The sequence below is a fragment of the Psammomys obesus genome, unplaced genomic scaffold (genome assembly GCF_907164565.1).
Source record: "Psammomys obesus unplaced genomic scaffold, mPsaObe1.curated_primary_1811, whole genome shotgun sequence".
Lineage (NCBI taxonomy): Eukaryota > Metazoa > Chordata > Mammalia > Rodentia > Muridae > Psammomys > Psammomys obesus.
In genome coordinates this window covers 23,355,058-23,373,644 of record NW_026585895.1, presented here as the reverse complement: position 1 = coordinate 23,373,644, position 18,587 = coordinate 23,355,058, and the positions used below count along the sequence as shown (strand labels likewise).

Genomic DNA, 18,587 nt, shown 5'->3' with positions numbered 1-18,587 from the left:
CTAATTCTGCTAACAAGTACGGTGATCTTTTGTTTTATAAGGAGCCTGATCATCACATATGTTTCAAATTTGATCACATCAAAAAAAAAATTACCCAAGGCACATGACCAATTTCCCTTCCTTATTATGCTGAGAAGCCAATCCCAGAACATGAAGCAAAGCTGCTGCTGCCGCCGCCTCCGGGACTATCAGGTTTTTCTAAAACTTTTTATTTCTGTAGGTAAAGTCCTTTCAGACACACTCCTGTAATTGCACAAACCTGTGAGATCAGAGCTGTCTGTGAAGTCCCCACCTTTTAGGAGTAGTTAAGGGCACATCTGATGGCTCATTGTGAAGCAAGGGGATGAGGGCAGCCTCTTTCAGTGGTCACGGAGGCATAGCCAGAACTCCACCATTCACTGCTTTTGCAAATTACACGTGGCTCAAAGACGATTGTCATTATATATTTCTCTGTGTCACACAGTGCCATGCTGGATGCAGGCAGCTAACTGATGGGCCCTGTTAATTAAGCATTTTGTTTTCACTTTTCCTTTGCTGTTGTTGGGTCACTTGGGGCCCAGGCGTTTCCTTATTGTGACAGGCTCTCCTGGCAAGAATCTCCTTTGAATGTGTGGATTCAAGGCGGCAACATCTTCAAACCAACAACTGAATATGCCATTGTCACAAATTTGTGAGATCAGGTGCTTACGTGGAAAATGAATTGCTTTAGTAATTAGACAGAGTCTGGTAGGCTTCAAGGAGTCACCAAGAGCACACAGAGTTCATAGGCTATCCTTTACATTTGTGATTTGAGGATGTCATTTGGGTCAAAATATCTTACTATACAATTGTACATACAGGAGCTAGTTAAAAACAATTCATTTATAATTTTTTTATAATTAAAGCATTTTGGTATAAAGATGATTCATATGATGAAGTTTGAGGAAACTCAGACTATAATGGTACATGAGTGTTAATACAGTCAAAGTCAAAGTAAAAAAAAAATTAGGCTACAAAACTAAAGGAGAAACAGGATACCGTTGTTTGGGGAATTGAAACCTAATTTTGATCCCCAGCTTTGCTACACAAGCTGGGTAACCTTGACTGCACTTGATGAGCACTTGAATATCCTACTTTCCTTCTCCTTATAAAGACAGATAGCAGGCTTGGGCATGGGCTGGTATCAGCAGTGAGAGAGAGCAGAATAGGAAGGGTCACACATAATGTACAAGTTAGAATTGGCAGGACTTAATATTTGGTTAAAGTTGAATGGAGGAGGAAGAAAGTGCGACAATTCAAGACAGGCTTGTAGCTTTCTGACTTGAAGAGACTGAGTGGAATCACTAACCCAGAGAGGTTCAGAGAAAGCGGCAGCTTTAGCCTTGGCCTCTGTGCAAATTAAAATCATATATAAATATTAACTAGGCAGAATTCTATGTGTCTAATTTTTTTTTTTTTTATTTTATTTTTTTTTTTTTTTTAGCATTTTGAGTATTAAATTTGGAGAGATAAGGAAACAAATTCAGCCTTTTGGCTGTGCTGTGTGCGAGCTGTCGCTCTCCTGGGCACTGTGGAGGGTTCCTAGTCCCCTCCCCATTTTTGTGCTGCTGATGACTTTAGCAGTTGTGTGAATATTATTAATGCAGAAATAAAACACATCAGATGAGAGATAAAGAAGGGTTACTGAAATGGAGACACTCTAGGGACTGAGGGAGTTAAAGATGACTACTATTCTCTCAAAAGAACAGAGGGCAGGAGAACAATGAAGCTCCACAAGGAAGTGGCCCTTCCTGATCCCAGAACAAACACAAATAAAATGCAACCTGAAGCCGTTCTTCTGGGTTCAGTGTTTTCTTCTAGTTGCCACATTAGACACTTGTTGCACAATATTTAAGCTTGTCCTCAAGGGGTGTCCAGAAAGCGATTGCTTTAATTTCAAGCAACAACTCTGTCTTTCCCCCGTGCTCTCCGTCTCTCTCAGTCTCTTTGTCTCTGCCACCCCCACACCCCTTCTTTCTATGTGGTGTATGTATGTTTTTGTGTGTTGGTATGTATGTATACTTGTGTACACAATGTGTATGAGGCCAGATGTTGACTTTGGTGTTCTTCCTTGATCGACCTCCAACTCTCTCACTTGAATCCTTAGTTTTCTGATTAGACTAGTCTAGCTAGCCAGTGTCTCTCTCTCTTTCTTTTTTTTCTGTTTTTTTGTTCTTTTTTTTTTTTTTTTTTTGAGATGGGGAGAGTTCCTCTTTGTAGCTCTGGCTATCCTAGAACTCACTTTGTAGACCAGGCTGGCCTGGAACTCAGGAATCTGCCTGCCTCTGCTTCCCAAGTACTAGCCACCATGCTTAGCTCAGCCCAGCCAAGGATCTCTTGTCTGTACCTCCAGGGCAGTGAAATTATAAACAGGCTGCCACACCCACCCATGATCTCCACGGATGCTAAAGATTCAAACTCCAGTCCCCACAGCAAGCATTTTCCCCTCCGAGTCATGGGATTCTCAGGTAACCACTCTGAAGTTCCTAGGAAGCTGGCCAACAGAAACAATTTAATGATTCAATGATCATGAGTTGAAGGAAAGGAAAACCCCATCTCCAAGTGCCTAATATTTCTTCGTTAACCTTTTTTTGACACTCCTGAAATTTTTTTTTTTTTTAGATCTTCAAGAGAAATAGAAAGTGATTCTCTAAGCAGAAAAACCTGCGCAGATAGTGGTTAGACTGGAGCTTAAGTTGATTTCCTGAAAGTCCCTTAAAGCTCACATAAGCTGAATATGGCCATAGACTCAGGAAGGGGAGAGAAAGACCTCGAGGGAGGGAGGATAGTAGAACACAGGTGATATGGAGGGAAACAGAGGAAAAATGAAGAGGAGGGTTAAGTGGGGAGAGTAGTGGGAGGACAGGTCGGAGGAGGGAGTTGGGAAGAGAATAACCAACATTTAGGAGGTTTAAGAAATAAAAAAAATCTGCCTTTTAAGTGTTTCATATAAATGAATATCTACGTATTCTCCTAAGTAAGAATTCACTTGCAATTGCCCTACACAGGGCACTGTTCCTCCCAGAAGCCATAGGTTGCCAAATAACAGGCCCAGTGCCAAGTGTGGGATACTTCCCCTCAAGTTGTTGGTTGGACGTGCCCCAAAGATCCACCCAACAGTCAGGCTCTTGGCACTGCTCTTGTTTGTCCATCAGGACTTGACGGTGAGACCCAACTACTGAAGATGCTACACATAGTTTGGTCACAGGACATGGAAAAATCAAGTTGGTACTGAGAAAGTTTTCTCCTTCCTGGTTAGCTTCTGTGGGGCTGGAAGACGCTATCCGGTCCGCTATGAGTGTGAGGGAGCCGTCAACAGTATCACCCAGTGATGACTGCCGGGAGCTGCAGCAATGACCAGAGTGGCAAGAAATGCCCATGGGTGGGACAGTGGCATGAATGGAATGGGGGTGCCAATCAACTCCTGATTTGATTTAAGGCCCAGTGCACAGGAGGAAACACATGTTTGGTATGTAAATATGGTCAAGAATATGAGACTGGCAGCTCATAGGCCCTAAGAGTAAACCTACGGTGATTATTTTGCAAAATGGACGTGATATAAGATCACTGTTAGTGCAGCTCTCAGGCCTCATTGGAGAAGCCTTTTGGTGCAGTCGTGGTGGTGGTGTTAGGGTCTGGAATATGCTGAAGGAACGATCCCAGACTCCAGTGGCATGCAGACAACAAACGGTGTCTATTCTGTGGAAGTCCAGCATGCTGGGGCCACCACCTAGACAGCATGACCCCTAGGGGAGCGGGAAGGTCTCTGTTAAAGCCAGAAAGTGGAATTCCTACTGTGGCTATGTAACCTTGATCGGGATTGGCTGGTGCCCATGGAGGCTACATGACTCTGGTCAGGGCTTAGGTGCTTTTCAAACCGATAGTTAAGTAACCTTATCTTCCCCAGGCCAGATGTCTTGGCTTTTTTGGGTTGGTTGCCCTTTGTTTGTGCCTAGCAAAAAACAAAAACAAAAACGAAAAACGAAGACACACCTCCGATGACACACCTGAGCCTTTCTAGCTGTCTACAAAGGGGAAAGGTGGGAATACCCCTCAGCCTTACAGGTGCGTGGCAAGACTGCAGCTCACTGTGACTTTATTGAAAGTCAGTCACACATGTTCATCTGTAGGGCACTGAGGAAGGCCCGAGTGTGAAAAGAGCAGATGAGGTCCTCAATGAATGTGTATTGTTGTCTTGGGCACAGCCCTGCATCAAGGACAGATGCCTCAGAACCAGGGGAAGGTGGCAAAGCCTTCTCCATACGGATCAGGCTCAGAAAGGTATGGTCCACGTACAAGTGATTATCAACCATTGACCAGTGTGTAAAAACAGAACAACAAAAACCCCCAAAAACCAACTGCAGCGTCCTTCTTTTCATGGTCACAGCCTGAGGCCCACAGAGACCTCTTTCCAGGACTAGCTAACCCCTCCTCCTGCACTGTACCTCACAAATGCACTGAGGTTCTGGGCTGCTTCGGCAGCTGGTGCCACTCCCGTCAGACTGCGCACAGCTCGCTTCACCCAGGTCAGGTTCCTAGGACCAAGCTGTGCTGGGTGTGACATTAAATGCCAAATCAAACAAACATTCCAGCAAGAGGGTCCAGATCCCTCTCCGGTACTCACCGTGGTAAGGCTGGTCGCAGAGGTTCTGCTGGGAGCCCCCCTTCTTCCAGACATCGGATGAATTGGTACTGGCGATGGCGTATCCATCTTTCAGAGCCAGCCTGTACTGGGCAGCACTGTATAGAGAGTGGTGCTCACATTTCCACCACAGCATGGCACTGGAGTCACAGCTGAACATCCGCAGGTTTTCTGTGGCTTTGGTAATGTCTAGGCCAAGGCACATTTGGGATTCCAGGTGAAAGAGCCGGTGCTGAGACACCCATTTCCACAACATGCTTTTGGTGTCGCTGCAGTCCTGGGTCACTATCCAGTCAGTGAGCGGCTGAATGCACTTGCCGGTGTTTTCATTGAGGATGGTGAACGGATCATTACCTGGGTGAAGACAGTAAAAAGGGAGACATTGCAGGATGGCGAGTCACGTGACAAACAGACCTTGCTCCTGCTTGTTTGCGGACCAGACCGCACTCACCCTTGGGCTTGGTAACTCTTGTGCTCCCCGAAGAGTAAGGGGCACAGTGCAGGGTAAGAACGCGGGCTCTAAAGTCTGCCTGTGCTTGCGGTTTGCCTCTGCTGTGCTACCTTGAGATCGGAGCAAGCTATTAAACTTTGTCCTCCTCAATTGTAGGCTGTACTTGTGGATGCAAGGAGGCTGATGGGCGCTGACCCCTGTCAGTACAGAGCAGGGTGTGTGCTTGGTTTTGCTATTCCATGCAAGGCTCCCTGCCTTGCTTATGAGGCAACTACTCGGTTTTCCCTTTTCTTCCACAAGTGGTTTGTGGCCAATGAAAAAGTGTCTCAGTCTACTCGGGACCACACTTCTGCCTCGCAGTTTTCGTTTGTGTCCACAGCGCACTGGTAAATGCCATCAGAATTTGCTCTGGCTTCAGCTCCTTCCCCCTCCCCCAGCGTGAAGGTCGAGCTTTGCAGTCTTCCCGCTGGCTCAGGGAAACTTACAGTGGTTAATGAAAAGGGGAATCCAATGAAAAACAGCTTCTCCTGAACCTTCTGAGGCCTATCTCTCTGTGGTATGCCGCCGGGGAACCCTGTGGCACCTCTTGGGGACAGAGGCTGCAGAGTCACCGAGAAAATCACCTGAAGGAGACCAGCCACGAGGTCCCAGGAGTAACCTGAGCCAGCTCTAAAATCTGGCTATGTGTGAACCAGAGCAAATGAGATTTAACCAGTAGAAGCTAAAAACGTAAGAGAGGAGGCCTCTCCAGCTGATCTCCCAGGACTGTGCAGGAGCTGAGGGAGATCTGGACAGAGGTGGAGATAAAAGTGATGTCACCTCACCAGCATGGAAACTCAGAATCAAATTTAATTGAGTTTCTGAAAACAAAGGAATATGGTGTTTCTTCTACACCTGAGTTTGAGGACCAGGATTTACATCTATTACAAACCACATCAACTCTTTTACAAAGGGGGAAAATGGCATAAACGGTCACGCTGATGAACGTAACACTGAACTATTTCAAACAAGCTCTAACAGTCATTGTCAGTGAGCCAGAGGTCAGCAGAACAGAGTGAAAGATTCTCAGTTCCCAAAAAGCGTTTTCATTTTGAGTTCAGCTTCACAGTCCCTGGGTATACAAACACTGGAAATTTTCCCGAGTCATGGGTTAAAGAGTTAAAAATTATCATGCCAGGAACTGTTAGCTAGAGGGGAAATGTCGCCATGTAAGTCACAGCTACAGAATTCTATCTGATCATGTGGACTGTGGCTGGAATTTTGTTTTGTTTTGTTTTAAGTAGCAGCAGCAGCATGACGAACAATGGGGAAAAACAACAAAGAAAGCCTTAAAGTGGTAGTTATTTCTGCTTTCAGATTTGAATTTAAAAGGATTATAGGCTGGGCTGCTGGCTCATTAGTTAAAAGCACTAGCCAAGCAAGACTGAGAACCTTGCCTCGAATCTCCAGAACCCACCTAAAAGTCAATTGTGTCGCATGGGTATTTGCGATCCTGATGTCCCCACAGGAAACGAAGGCAGAGACAGGAGGCCCAGAAGCTCTTGGGTCAGCTAGCCTGGCATAAATGGTACAAACAAACAAACAAAACCCCACAGCAAAACAACAAAGAAGCCCTATCTCAAATAAGTGGAAAGTTGGGACCAACACCCAAAGGTGTTCTCTGACCTCTAGTTGGTATGCAGTGTACATGTATGTACACATGCATACGGTGAGAAATCCCTTTCACTGACCCTGTCTGTAGTCTCAGTGCTCGTTCCCGGACACACTGCTCCATGACCCTTGACCCTGAACAGGTTCCCTGGGCAAGCAGAAATTTTGCTTTCTTTTGGAGTTCTGCACTTTGCAGGTTTCTTAATGAAAGAATTCGGCGGGTTAGGTCCAAGTTCTAATGTGGTGGGAGAAGCAGCAATGGAGCAAAGTCTTGGAGCGCCTGGATTAAAGATCTATCTGCATGTCGCACTGGTTCCCTGGAAGACTCACGGGAGCCGCTTCCTCTCCCAGGTACCTCAGATCCCTAAAGACCAGATGAAAGCTGTGGAGCGTTGGCTGGCAATTCCAGAGCTAGCAGGCCATGCTTTCACCGGGTAACAGAGTCCTAGCTCCCCAGGTCTCACCAACTTCTGCTAAGGTCATCGCATAGTCTTCTCAAAGATGCCCACACCATCGGTTGGAGTCATTCTAATTTCACTTAAAACGGACATGTGAGTTTAGTCAACAGTTCCTGCACTATCAACACTCATCGGAAGGGAGGGAGCTTGACGTTTCATTTTGTAGACTTGTGTTACTTTTGGGACACTTGTGGGCTCACCAGCTTGGAAGGGACCAGACTGCAGGTGGAGCATGGGGTGGCATGGAGTAGCAAAGGAGGAGCTGCCAAGTGTCTTAAGGAAGTTTGCTTCTGGATGTAGGTATGTGTGTCGGACTAAACCTGTGCTTGAGCTGAGTATGTAATCAATATCAGTGCTTGGCACTCTCACCAATGAGACCTTCTAGAAAGATTATTCATTATTAATGGTTTTAAGAGAAAATTGTCATTGTCCTTCACATATAATGTAGGTTTAAGCTTTAATAAAGAATATATTTGCTGGGGGAGGGGCAGTATAATTCTCTCATAATAGTTTTTTGTTGTTGTTGTTGTTTTTGTTTTCAAGTCAGGGTCTCATTAGTAGCATTGGCTGTCCTGGAATTTGCTCTGTAGACCAGGCTGGCCTCAAACTCAACTCCTACCTCTTTCCCCCAAGTGCTGGGATTAAAAGTGGGTGTCACCACCGACCGGCTTGAAAATGATTTTCTAGCATTCTTATTTCTATCAAAGAAAACCATCTCTTTTTAAAAACATTTTCTTGTTGTCTAGTTACTATTTTTAGGTCCTGCACAAAGAACACTGCACCTCCTGGGAGAGAAGCTGGATAGGAGCATATGTCTGCTATAACCACAGATCCACAGGCGGGGAAAAGGCTTGGGGAAGTGGAGAGGCCGGAGGTGGTGGCACTGATCGTCCCCAGGGAATTTCCACAGCTTACTTTGTTAAGCGTTTTGCAGTCTCTGTCAAGTGTAAAGAATGTACAGCCGTAGAAGGAGAGAATCTGAAGTGTGAGTTTGCTATTCAAAACAAGTTCTGGAGAGACCACTGGGTTCATGGCCGTATACTTGGTATCAGAAAGCAAATAATTCCAGATTGGATGGTGTGGCTGGTGAGATGCTCAGAAATCCCCAAAGCACAGGTTCTCAACCTTCCTAATGCTGCAACCCTTCAATACAGTTCTTCATGTTGTGGTGACCCCAACCATAAAATTGTTTTCGTTGCTATTTCACAACTGTAATTTTGCTATTGTTAGGAATCATAATATAAACATCGGTGTTTTCCCATGGTCTTAGGTGACCTCGTGAAAGGGTGGTTAGACCCCCAATCCCCCAGGCTGAAAAAGGCTGCCCTAAAGGGTCATGTTACTTCACGCTGTTAGCTCTCCAAGGAAGCCAAAAAGGAAACTTGGCATCTCCCCAAGAACACAGAGGTACTTTTTTGGCATTTGGGTGGCCTGGACCAGCTCCCCAAGCTTCCTGCATACACATGACATCATGGTGCATGCCATTGCTTTCACTCTAACTCTGACCCACTGCCACACAAGCTAACAGAATAGACGGAAGCTCAAACTCCAGTTCTGGGCTGGAGTGCCAACTCAGCGGAAAAGACTGCTTGCCGGTCAAGCATGAGGACTTGAGTTTGAAACCCCAGTACCCACATCAAACTAAAAGAAAGAGAGGGCCAAGAATTCCTGCAACCGTGCAGTTGTGAGGAAGAGACAGGCTGATAGATCCCAGGAGCTGGACAGCAGCCAGCCTGACAAGATGGTGAACTTCCGGTTCAGGGAGAGACCCTGTCTCAAGAGTGTGAAGGGAAGAAACACACACACACACACACACACACACACACACACACACACACACACTCCTTCCATAGCATACTCTGTCATCTAAAGAAGTCAGGGCAGGAACTCAAGGCAGGAACCAAACTGGAGGCCATGGAGGAATGCAGCTTACTGGCTTGCTGCCCAGGGCTTCCTCAGCCTCTTTCCTTATACTATCCAGGACCACCGGTCGGGAGAGGACCCACTCCCGGCGTGCTGGGCCCTCAGTCCTCAATCATCAATGAGGAAGATATTCTACAGATTTGCCTGGGACAACCTGATGGAAGAATTTTCCCAGTCAAGGTTCCTCTTCCCAGATAACAGTAGCTTCTGTCAAGTTGACAAAAAACAAACAAACAAAAAACAAACAAACAAAAAAACAAAACAAAACAAAACAAAAAAACCCAACCCGGACATTTGGAAATTAAGGAAATCTTTAAAAAAGTTGTGAAGGAAATGAAACAGGACTCACAGATGTAGATGGAAGCCAAGAGTTAAGTGATTGGAAGTTAACATGCTTTCGTTGTAAATTGCTGTTGGTAGGTTTTTCTCCTTGGATTTTGCAGCAGACACAATTGAGTTCTCATAGCAATAAAAGATTTTACCATTAATATCTCCTTTGGGGGTTCCCAGTGCAGAAGGTCAAAGGAGAATGGAGAAGAGTGAGTCAATACATGACTCATTAAAGTGCACCTTGATGACAGCCACCCTTTCTGGAAACTTCCTGGGAACTCTGGACACAGTCTACACCAGAGTAACTAAGCTCAGTTACCAAGAAAGCAGGAGCCATCAGCTTCCTAAAACCCCACCTTGACGATCTCTTCCTTCTCCACACCGACAAGATAAGCAGAAGTGTGTGTGTGTGTGTGGGGGGTGTTCTCAGCCCATAGACTGCCAACTAGATGGCCCCACCAAGTGAAAAGGTCCTCGGCACACCTTTTGCTGAGGCAAAAAGAGAAAGCAAAAGCAAAATGTGTAACTGCTGAGTTGAATGGTGAAGCTGGCGCTACCGTGAGCTTCACAGCAGGCATCCTTTCCCCACTGCTCTTCTGCTTGGGGGCCAGCTGTCTAGGTGGGCAGCATTTGGAGATAAAAATCAAATTAGAAGAGCCCCTGCTCTAGGTGACTGGGAGGGGCATCCTAAGACTCCTGGCTGATTTCTGGAGACAATGATTGAACCTTACTGAGTTCCTTTTCGCCACTTCACTAGTGGCCACAGTGAAGTTGTGATCTCTGGGAATCCTCGTACTTATCCTTGTCCCAGAGGAAACCAAGATGACTAAGGGGTGACAGGGATGCAAAGGTGAGTGGGAACCCCAGGGAAGCATGATTTTAGGGGGCAGTCGAGGAACCAGGGGCAGAGAAGCCTCTGGAAAAAGACCGTGGGCCTCCTCTAGGCAGAGGGTCCCTTCACACCACACAGCCCTGCCCGCTGCCCTCCAAGGTGAGACCTCCCCAGAGCAAGGCGTCGGAGACCTGACCCGGAGGAGGCAAATGCTCAGAGCAGCGGCGTCGAGGTCGTCCGGTTACCTGAGCGCTGGGCAGGCTCCACAAGCCCGAAGCACCGCAGCCACAGCAGGAGCAGCCCCGCCGCGCGGCCCGGGGTGGACCGGTGCGTCCCCATCTCCGGTCCCAGGCCTCGGCGGCTCTCACCGGCTCCTGGGGCGAAGCCCCGCCGGCCTCCGGGGCAACCTCTGGGGCGCTCAGGCCCCGCCCCCGCCGCTCTCGGCCAATCAGAGCGGAGCCCAGGGTCCCGGGCCGAGAGGGGGCGTGCGGAGTTCCCCACCCACCCACTGCAGACGTCTGCGAGCGCCGGGGACCTCCAGAAGGCGGGAAGAGTGCGCAGGAAAACCACAGGGTTTGGGATGTGGGGGTCCCGCGCCCCCTCTTCTTAAGCAAACTTGGGGAAGTGCCCTTTGGTGGTGTAGCTAAGCCTCCGTACCTGTAGCTGGTTGGATACGTGCTAGCAACTCTCCCTGCTCCGGATTGGGGAAGTGCTAGCTTGGACCTTTGGCCCCTGTGGCCAAGCCGGAGGCCTCAGTTATACTTAGCAACACCTTAGTCATTTTGGTAATGTGAACAAAGGTGGACTAGAGGCACGCTGGGGGTTGACAGAATTAAAAGCAGTTATTCCAGCGATTGTACTGTTTAAGGAGGTTTTTTTTTTTTTTTTTTTACTATTTGACCTTTGCACTTTTTTTTTTTCTTTGTGATAATAATTCATTTGAAATGTGGAAGTCTGCATCTAGAATCTGAAGTTCAAGTCCGCTTATTCTATCCCTTGGATGACACTACCACTAGGACAAGTTCCAAATGAACTAACTTGCCCAGAGGTGAACAGCTTATATTTTAAACTCATTTATTGAGTATAGGATGTATAACCCCCCCCCATTCCTGTTCCCCAAAGGTGGCTATTGCCATCAGGATGGACCTAGGTCTACTTTCAAGTTCCAGCTGCCCAGGTGGCTTCAAACCCATCGTGGTTCCATCCTCCTCCCATGCCCTGTTGCATCTAGTGGCCACAGAGAGCACTTGGCACACTAACGAGGCACATTATGAGCTAGGATGCTAGAGCGCCATCTTTGCCTTCTGGCGTCTGTGGTCTGTGGAAGACATGACTCCTGCACAGTAACTCAGGGCAAAGTGCACAGCAGGATCAGACAAAGCATCAAGAAAGACAACTGGTTAACTGAGGCTTGAAAGATGGATGGGTGTCTGGCCAAGGGAGGAAAGTGTGACAGAACAAAGGGGAAGCAAAGTGGGCTTAGAAGACCAGTGTAACTGATGTGATGGAGGGGGGAGGAAGAAAGAGACACACACACACACACACACACACACACACACACACATACAGAGAGAGAGAGAGAGAGAGAGAGAGAGAGAGATACGCACACACAGAGACAGGGACTGAGATTAAAGGGGAAGGACAGCAGAGACTTCTGTTTTGTGAATGGCACCTTCTCCTGTAGGCATCAGACAGTGGAAAGTGTTGGTAACTTAGCAGCACCTGCTAGTGCAGCTGCATTCGCTTCCTTTTGAGCCCACCTGACTTGAAGCTCGTTGAAGGCAGTGGCTGTCTTTATAAAGATAGCTTTTACTTTAGGAGAGGGATTTGAGGCTTTCATGAGAGTTTCAAAGAAGGCCATGACCCACAAAGAAAACTCTGTCTAAGATAAAGCAAGTCCTTGCTCTTTAACCCTCTTCTTACCTTATTCTTGTTTTCACCAACGTGTTTGAACTGGTCTTGTCTTCTTCAGTCTCTGTCCAAAGTCATACTCAAAGCACTGCTTTTGCAGTTGACACTTCCTGGCAGCTTTCTTCAATGGCATGTCACAGGCCTTATCAACCGCACCCCAGCGCAGGCTCCATGCCCAGTTGGCTAATACAAAACAAACAAAGTGGCACTTTTGTAGACTTTTTGTTTCATTTTCCTTTGTTTTGGCATTTTGTTTTTTGTTTTATTGGACTTTTGCTGATACTGATTTGTTGTTGTTTCTTGTTTTTTTTGGGGGGGTTGTTATTTATTTTGTTTGAAAGAGGGTGGGAGAACACAAAGAAAGAACACAAAAGTGGGACAGTAGGGAGGTGAGGTGGGGGAGGGGAATAGGGTCAAAATTGTATGAAAATTTTTGTTTAGTAAAAGAAAAAGAAGATGCCTTTATTTATTTATTTATCTATCTATCTATCTATCTATCTATCTATTTATTTATTTATTTATTTATTTATTTATTTATTTATTTATTTCAAATACAAAACCTCGCTGTGTAGTTCAGCCTGGCCTTGAACTCCCAAACTTCCTACCTTAGATTCCCAAGGGCTAGAATTATGGATGTGTAGCCCCACACCAGGGCTGCGATGCCCTCTCACTCCCCGCCTTATTTCCATCCTTTCCTTAACTCTCTGATCAGAATTCACATTTTATTTGAACCTATCTCTTAGAGGTCCTCAGATCATCCCTTCCAAACATCTGCATAACATCATAACTTGCTCAGCGTTAAACACCCATTGCCCCTGATGCTATTTATTCCTTCGGGTATATGTGTGCTAATAATCTCCTGAGGTTACAGAACCTCAACAGACATTGTGACAGTAAAGGGTGGTGTGTCTTTCAGGCCTCTCCATCATTGTCATCATCTCTAAGAAATCTATTTTTTTCTGGGCCATGTGGTCTAGATGACCTTCCATTGCAGCGGATTTCCTAGACATGCCACCCCTTTTCCTGACAGAACCCAGCACATCTGGACTAGATAATTATGGTCTGTCTCTCCACATCCTTTCTTTTCTCCCTGTCCCTCCTCTTCCTCCCTTCCTCTCTTCTTCCTTCCCTTCCTCCTCTTTCACTACTTTTCTCTCCATCCCTCCTCCTCCTTCGTCCTCCAGAATCCAAGCTCCTCAGGAAAGTGACGGTGACAGCTTGTTGATTTCTGTGTTTGGAGTACCTGGCATGGTTTCCGGGATGAATGGATGAGCGATAGCAGATGCCACATAAAATGGTGCAGGAGCAGGAGTTTACGCATTTAGAAGAAAGAGAAATGGGTTTGGGCAAAAGGAGGGGTCTTCAGACGCTGGGCTGGAGGTCCTCAGGTGATCGTGTTAAGCAGGTAAAAACAGCGAGGAGGAAGGACACCTGAAGCTGAGGCAACGCTGGCAACTGCACAGTGTTTGCAGATCCCGGTTACTGGCCCGTTGGGCTAAGCATTCTCTCATTCAGTCTAGTTTGGTAACCACCCTAGGAAGCAGGTTACCCTCATTTTGTAGATTTGGAAACTAAGACAGCATACAGAGGGTTTATAACGGGGCCAAGGTTAATAACCACCGAGCGAAGGTATCAGTGGCAATCTCAGTAAAGAACTCGGGTGAGCCTGTGAGAAAACATTTAATCAAGCACAAGATGGTAAGTTCCCGGTCACAGTTAGGGAGGAGAAGAAACTAACCCCTGGGGCCCTGCTTTTAATGATAAAATATTCTGTACCTAAAAATTGAGAGTACATGTGCTTTTGGTTTCTTTTGATCATGTCTATCTTTCTCCTGAGCGGTGCTGGGAACTGAACTCAGGACCTAATGTTTGCTCATCCTGTGCTCAACCACTGAACTCAGACCCCAGTTGATAATTCCTTTTCTCTCCTAGTAGCTGTTTTTTCTTTCACAACTTTTATTTCAAATTTGTATGTACAAGCGTGCATGTGTGAACGTGTCTCTGTGTGTGTATGAGTGTGTGTGTGTGCATAAGCGAATGTACGTGTCATGACAGTAGTCATGGGAGTTGCTTCTCTCCTTCTACCCTTCAGATTTCAGGAATTAAATTCAGATCCTCTGGCTTGGCGGCCAGCACCTTTATCCCCTGAGCCAGGTCACTTACTGCACTGGTTTGTTGTTGTTGTTGTTTGTTTGTTTTGTTTTTCTTTATACTCTTGCCCTGTATATGATCTGCCTGTAAAAAGTACATATAATTCTGTAAACTTAAAAAATTCTGTAAATGTTATTTTGAGGTAGGTTCTTCTGATGCTTCTGTTGGGAATTATGCCCAGGACATTCAAAATGTATCTCTGTAGTTCATTCATTTTAGTGTTCTGTTATGAGAATAAATATAAATATAAATAAGTGGCACCCACTGTCTTGTTGGTGGCCATGGAGCAGCCCTCAGCTTGGCTTTCTGTCTACAATACTAATGTCACTGCAGTTCCCTGAATGTGTATTTCTAGACTCAGTGCTCCCAGAGCCCAGGCTGTGCTCACTATTAGCACCATCAGACAGGGCCAACGCTTAGAGGCTACCTGAATTTCTTTTTCTCCATTCTTGTGCAGTTTGTTTGCCTGTGTCTCTGAGCCCTTTCTCTGCCCTTCTGTGTTTGAATCCCAAGAGGCTACCCTGAGTTTCCCAGACTCCCTTGCCCGTTGCCTGCTGGTTGGGTTCAGCCAGTGGCAGCTCCTCAGGAGGTGCGAGCTGAAGAAGAAGCCAGGGCGTCTTTGTTTTCCTTTCTTCTTCAGGAAGATGTCCATCTATAAAGAGCTGTGATTCCTTTATGGCCCCAGCTCTTCTTTGGAGTCTGCTCTCTGTTGTCCTGTTCCCATCAGGCAACTATTGCTGTGCCTTTAGCTCCTGTTGTGTGGTCCTTTCTCCAAGGCTCTCCCTCCCTCAGGGAAGCCATGGCCCTAGTCCCTCTTCTTTTGCAGAGAACAGTAGCTTTTCCTGACCGATGCTTTTCATGGAGCTTCCTTAACATGTATTTAGAAAACTTCTGTAACTAGTTGCTTCCTTGTGTCCTATTTCTTCCACTGAAGCACTTAATAAGGATTTTTTAAAGCTTTACCAGACTTTTGTAATATTGATTCAATATAGGGAAGAGCGCTTCTTTGAGACGGCATCCAAATTTGAGACGTGGGGAACAAAACGCAACAAAACTCTACGTGAAGCCTAGGCAACTGCGCGGGTAATTTTGTTACAGAAAGAACCAGTGTGGCACAGAGGGCCTCAGGTGTGCCCAGCAGGACCCGGAGGATCTGGATCAGGGCTCAGTTTAAAAATACATTTTAGCCAACTCCCAGGGCACCGTCATAATGATCTGCCTTTATTCCAGGTCATAACAAAGCTCCCAAGGATTATGAATCAAGGCATAGGTAGACCTCAAAGGTCCAGCATAAGGGTATAATTCAAACACACACGTGTGTGCAAAAAATAAAAAAGACAAGAAAACCAAACATATATCAAACTTTCTTCAATAGGCTTTACGCTGTAGAATTCTCCGACAAAGAATCGCTTCCTGAGGGACACACGACCCAAGAGGCTGACCAAGCCGTGGAGGTGCTGGACACGCCCTCATTAGCTCAAAGAGGCACACCAAGGAGGGCAGACTGGCAGAGACTGACCAGCCTTGGGGGCTCTCGCCCCTTTGCTTTCTAGACAAAGAAACCCCGGCCAGAAAATTCAGAAACTCAAGTGAATTCAGTAACTGGTGTGAGGGCAAGTCCAAAAAGCCAATGAAAGCACCTTCTAGCCAACCGCCAAAGAGGACAGAGGAGAAATTTGGGCGTAGAGGGCAGGGCCACAGAGCCAGGCAATGCTGGTGCTTGTGGGAGTGAGTTATCACAAGAATCAGCCATGTGTTTTGAATAGAGCAATATCTCACAGGTAGTGAAAATTCTCTAAGAAGCTTTTATTTTTTTATTTATTTTTATTTCTTTGCACATATCAAGCCATGCATGATAATAGTAAAAACAACTTCAGAGGTACGGATCATCTCCTGGTTGGGAGAAAAGTGATGGAGAGGAAACTTTTGGTTTTTGACAGACACACATGTTCTGTTTTGACAGAAAAGTAGGGTGACGTTTGATTTTCACATCCGTAGTTAGAAGCACCCTTTTCCTAAGCAGCTGAAGTCATGGCCGAAGCCTCTCTCAGGAAAACAGCACTTAAAATGACAAATAACCGAATCCCAGGAGTCGTGGCTCTGTAGGGAAAGCGATCATCTTCAAAAATAGTTTTGCAGCTTTATCAGAAGAGAGAGGCGGGTAGGTTTCTTTCTTTCTTATTTATTTTAACCTTTACAAGCCAGAGCTTGCTGCCAGCCTCTACCAAGGTTGACTCAGAGCCTTGGAGACAAGGCTAGCCCCGTCTAACCTCTGATGCCAGAAGTTTACTAATGCCGGCTTCTTGATATTTGTTTCTGAGACATTTGGATGGGAGGCCCCTGCTAAGAAATTTCAGCACAGAGGGATAGATTATGACATCCCTGTGCTTATCGTGGGCACACTGGTTTTTTGTTGCTACCCTCCTAAGTATATCACACACACAGACAGACACACACACACAGACAGACACACGGACACACGCATGCACACTCAGAGACAAACACACACACCCAGACACACTACACTCACACAGTCGCCTCCCACTCTCTGCAATAATTAACTGCCTCTAGCTTCAGGCAGGGATGGGGTCTCCTGCGCCCCTCGCCTTCCGTGATGGGTTTGCTCACTCGCCGAATCTTGTGCAGGCCCTCTGCAGGGCCCCTTAGGTGAGCTCCCGTGTACCATGGAAATCACACCCACGCCCTGTCATGGCCGAGTGTGCACACTCTCAGCGCTTTGAGCTTCGATGAGGCGGCATAACAGTCTGAGCCTGAACAAGTGTTCAGAAGGACATAACTGTGTGTGTGTGTGTGTGTGTGTGTGTGTGTGTGTGACAGCATGTCACCCGGCCAGGCCCTCGGTTCTGCAGCTGAAGGCCCCGCACACTTCCAGGCTCTTTCTGCCCTTAGCTTTCGCTGTGTGATCGTACACTACAGGAAAGCTAGAGAAAATAGTGTCGTGAACTCACTGTCCCCAGAGCCCTCCTCCAACACTCACACACGCACGCATGCACCCCGACTTTGCTTCACCCCTGCTTTCTTCCACACTCTGCTCCGGACACACTGACATCGCCCCAGTGGCAAAGTGCTTCATTTGTGAGTGTCAGAATGCGTTGATAAGTTGTGAAGAGCCCTGGGCCCAAGGGAACTTCAGTGGTCCAGTGCGTCCATGTGAGTCAGAGCTCAGTCTTCAGCCCAACCCCCCACACTCACACATGCACACACACATTCACCCCCCCCTCACCCACTCACACACATACACCCACTCACACACACACCATACACACACTCACACGTACATATTCACTTTCACACTCACACACACTCTCCTACTTGCAAGTATACAATGTCATATGCGCTCACATATACAGACAGACAGACACACACATACACACACACACACACACACACACACTCTAAGACACACTCACACATACATACATTGAAGACTTCCAAACATAGAGTCTCAACACACGTGATTCGCCTGTAAGACACAGATGCCTGTTCATCAGTGAAACGTTGGTCCTGTGACAATCTTCTCAGTGTTTGCACGCTTCCGGTCCTCTGAGAAGGGCCCCACCTTGTTTTCATAGTTTGTCTGAGACCGAGTGGAAGCCGCCTCTGTGGATTAAGGCTGCTGCGTCTGCTCAGAATCTTTTCATCTCTGGGGACCTTGGCATGTTTGTCTGTTAAATTGTATCCTCTTCCTCCTTGCTGTGTGATGAGCCTCAGCTCCTGGGCCTGTGGTTCGGATCCCGAAGGCGGTAGGGTTTAGCGTGTTCCATTAACCTTCATCTTCCCATAAATTAGTGCTGGGCTTGTGAGGGCTAAATTCAATTTCTCTTCACCACCATCATCCAGTATGTCATGTGGCGTCCTACCAGGAGGGGCACACCCCTCGTCTGAGGACACTAGCAGCCCCAACAGAGAATCCGAATCTGTTCATCTGTTAACAACAGGGAAGTAAAAACATCCATCACTTTATCCGTCACTTTTCACTTCCGTCACTTGCTAGCTTCTTTAAGGAGAAACTTTCTCTCCCTGGGAAGCTTCTATCTTCGAGGTGACAGATCTAATTTCTTAGCTACTCCCCTTTATTTACATATTTTGAGACTGAGGAGGAGGTCCCCAGCATCCCCGGAAGATGAACGGTGGGATCTGAGTACTCTCTTCGGTACTTGAACACACTTGTGTGTTGGGGATGATCCCTTGCTCTTGCTG

The 18,587-nt window shown here is 46.7% G+C and overlaps 1 protein-coding gene across 1 annotated transcript in view; it reads right to left on the bottom strand.

The window, feature by feature from the left end:
- Ly75 (lymphocyte antigen 75) overlaps positions 1–10,668 on the bottom strand; it is a 93,360-nt gene extending 82,692 nt beyond the window's left edge. Inside the window, exons 1-2 of the mRNA XM_055599897.1 lie at positions 10,550–10,668; positions 4,643–5,014 (exon numbers count right to left, since the gene is read on the bottom strand). Of these exons, the coding sequence (XP_055455872.1) occupies positions 4,643–5,014; positions 10,550–10,643 (466 nt within the window). The 5' untranslated portion in view covers positions 10,644–10,668. The remainder of the gene's footprint in view (positions 1–4,642; positions 5,015–10,549) is intronic.
- Positions 10,669–18,587: the final 7,919 nt, after the last annotated feature.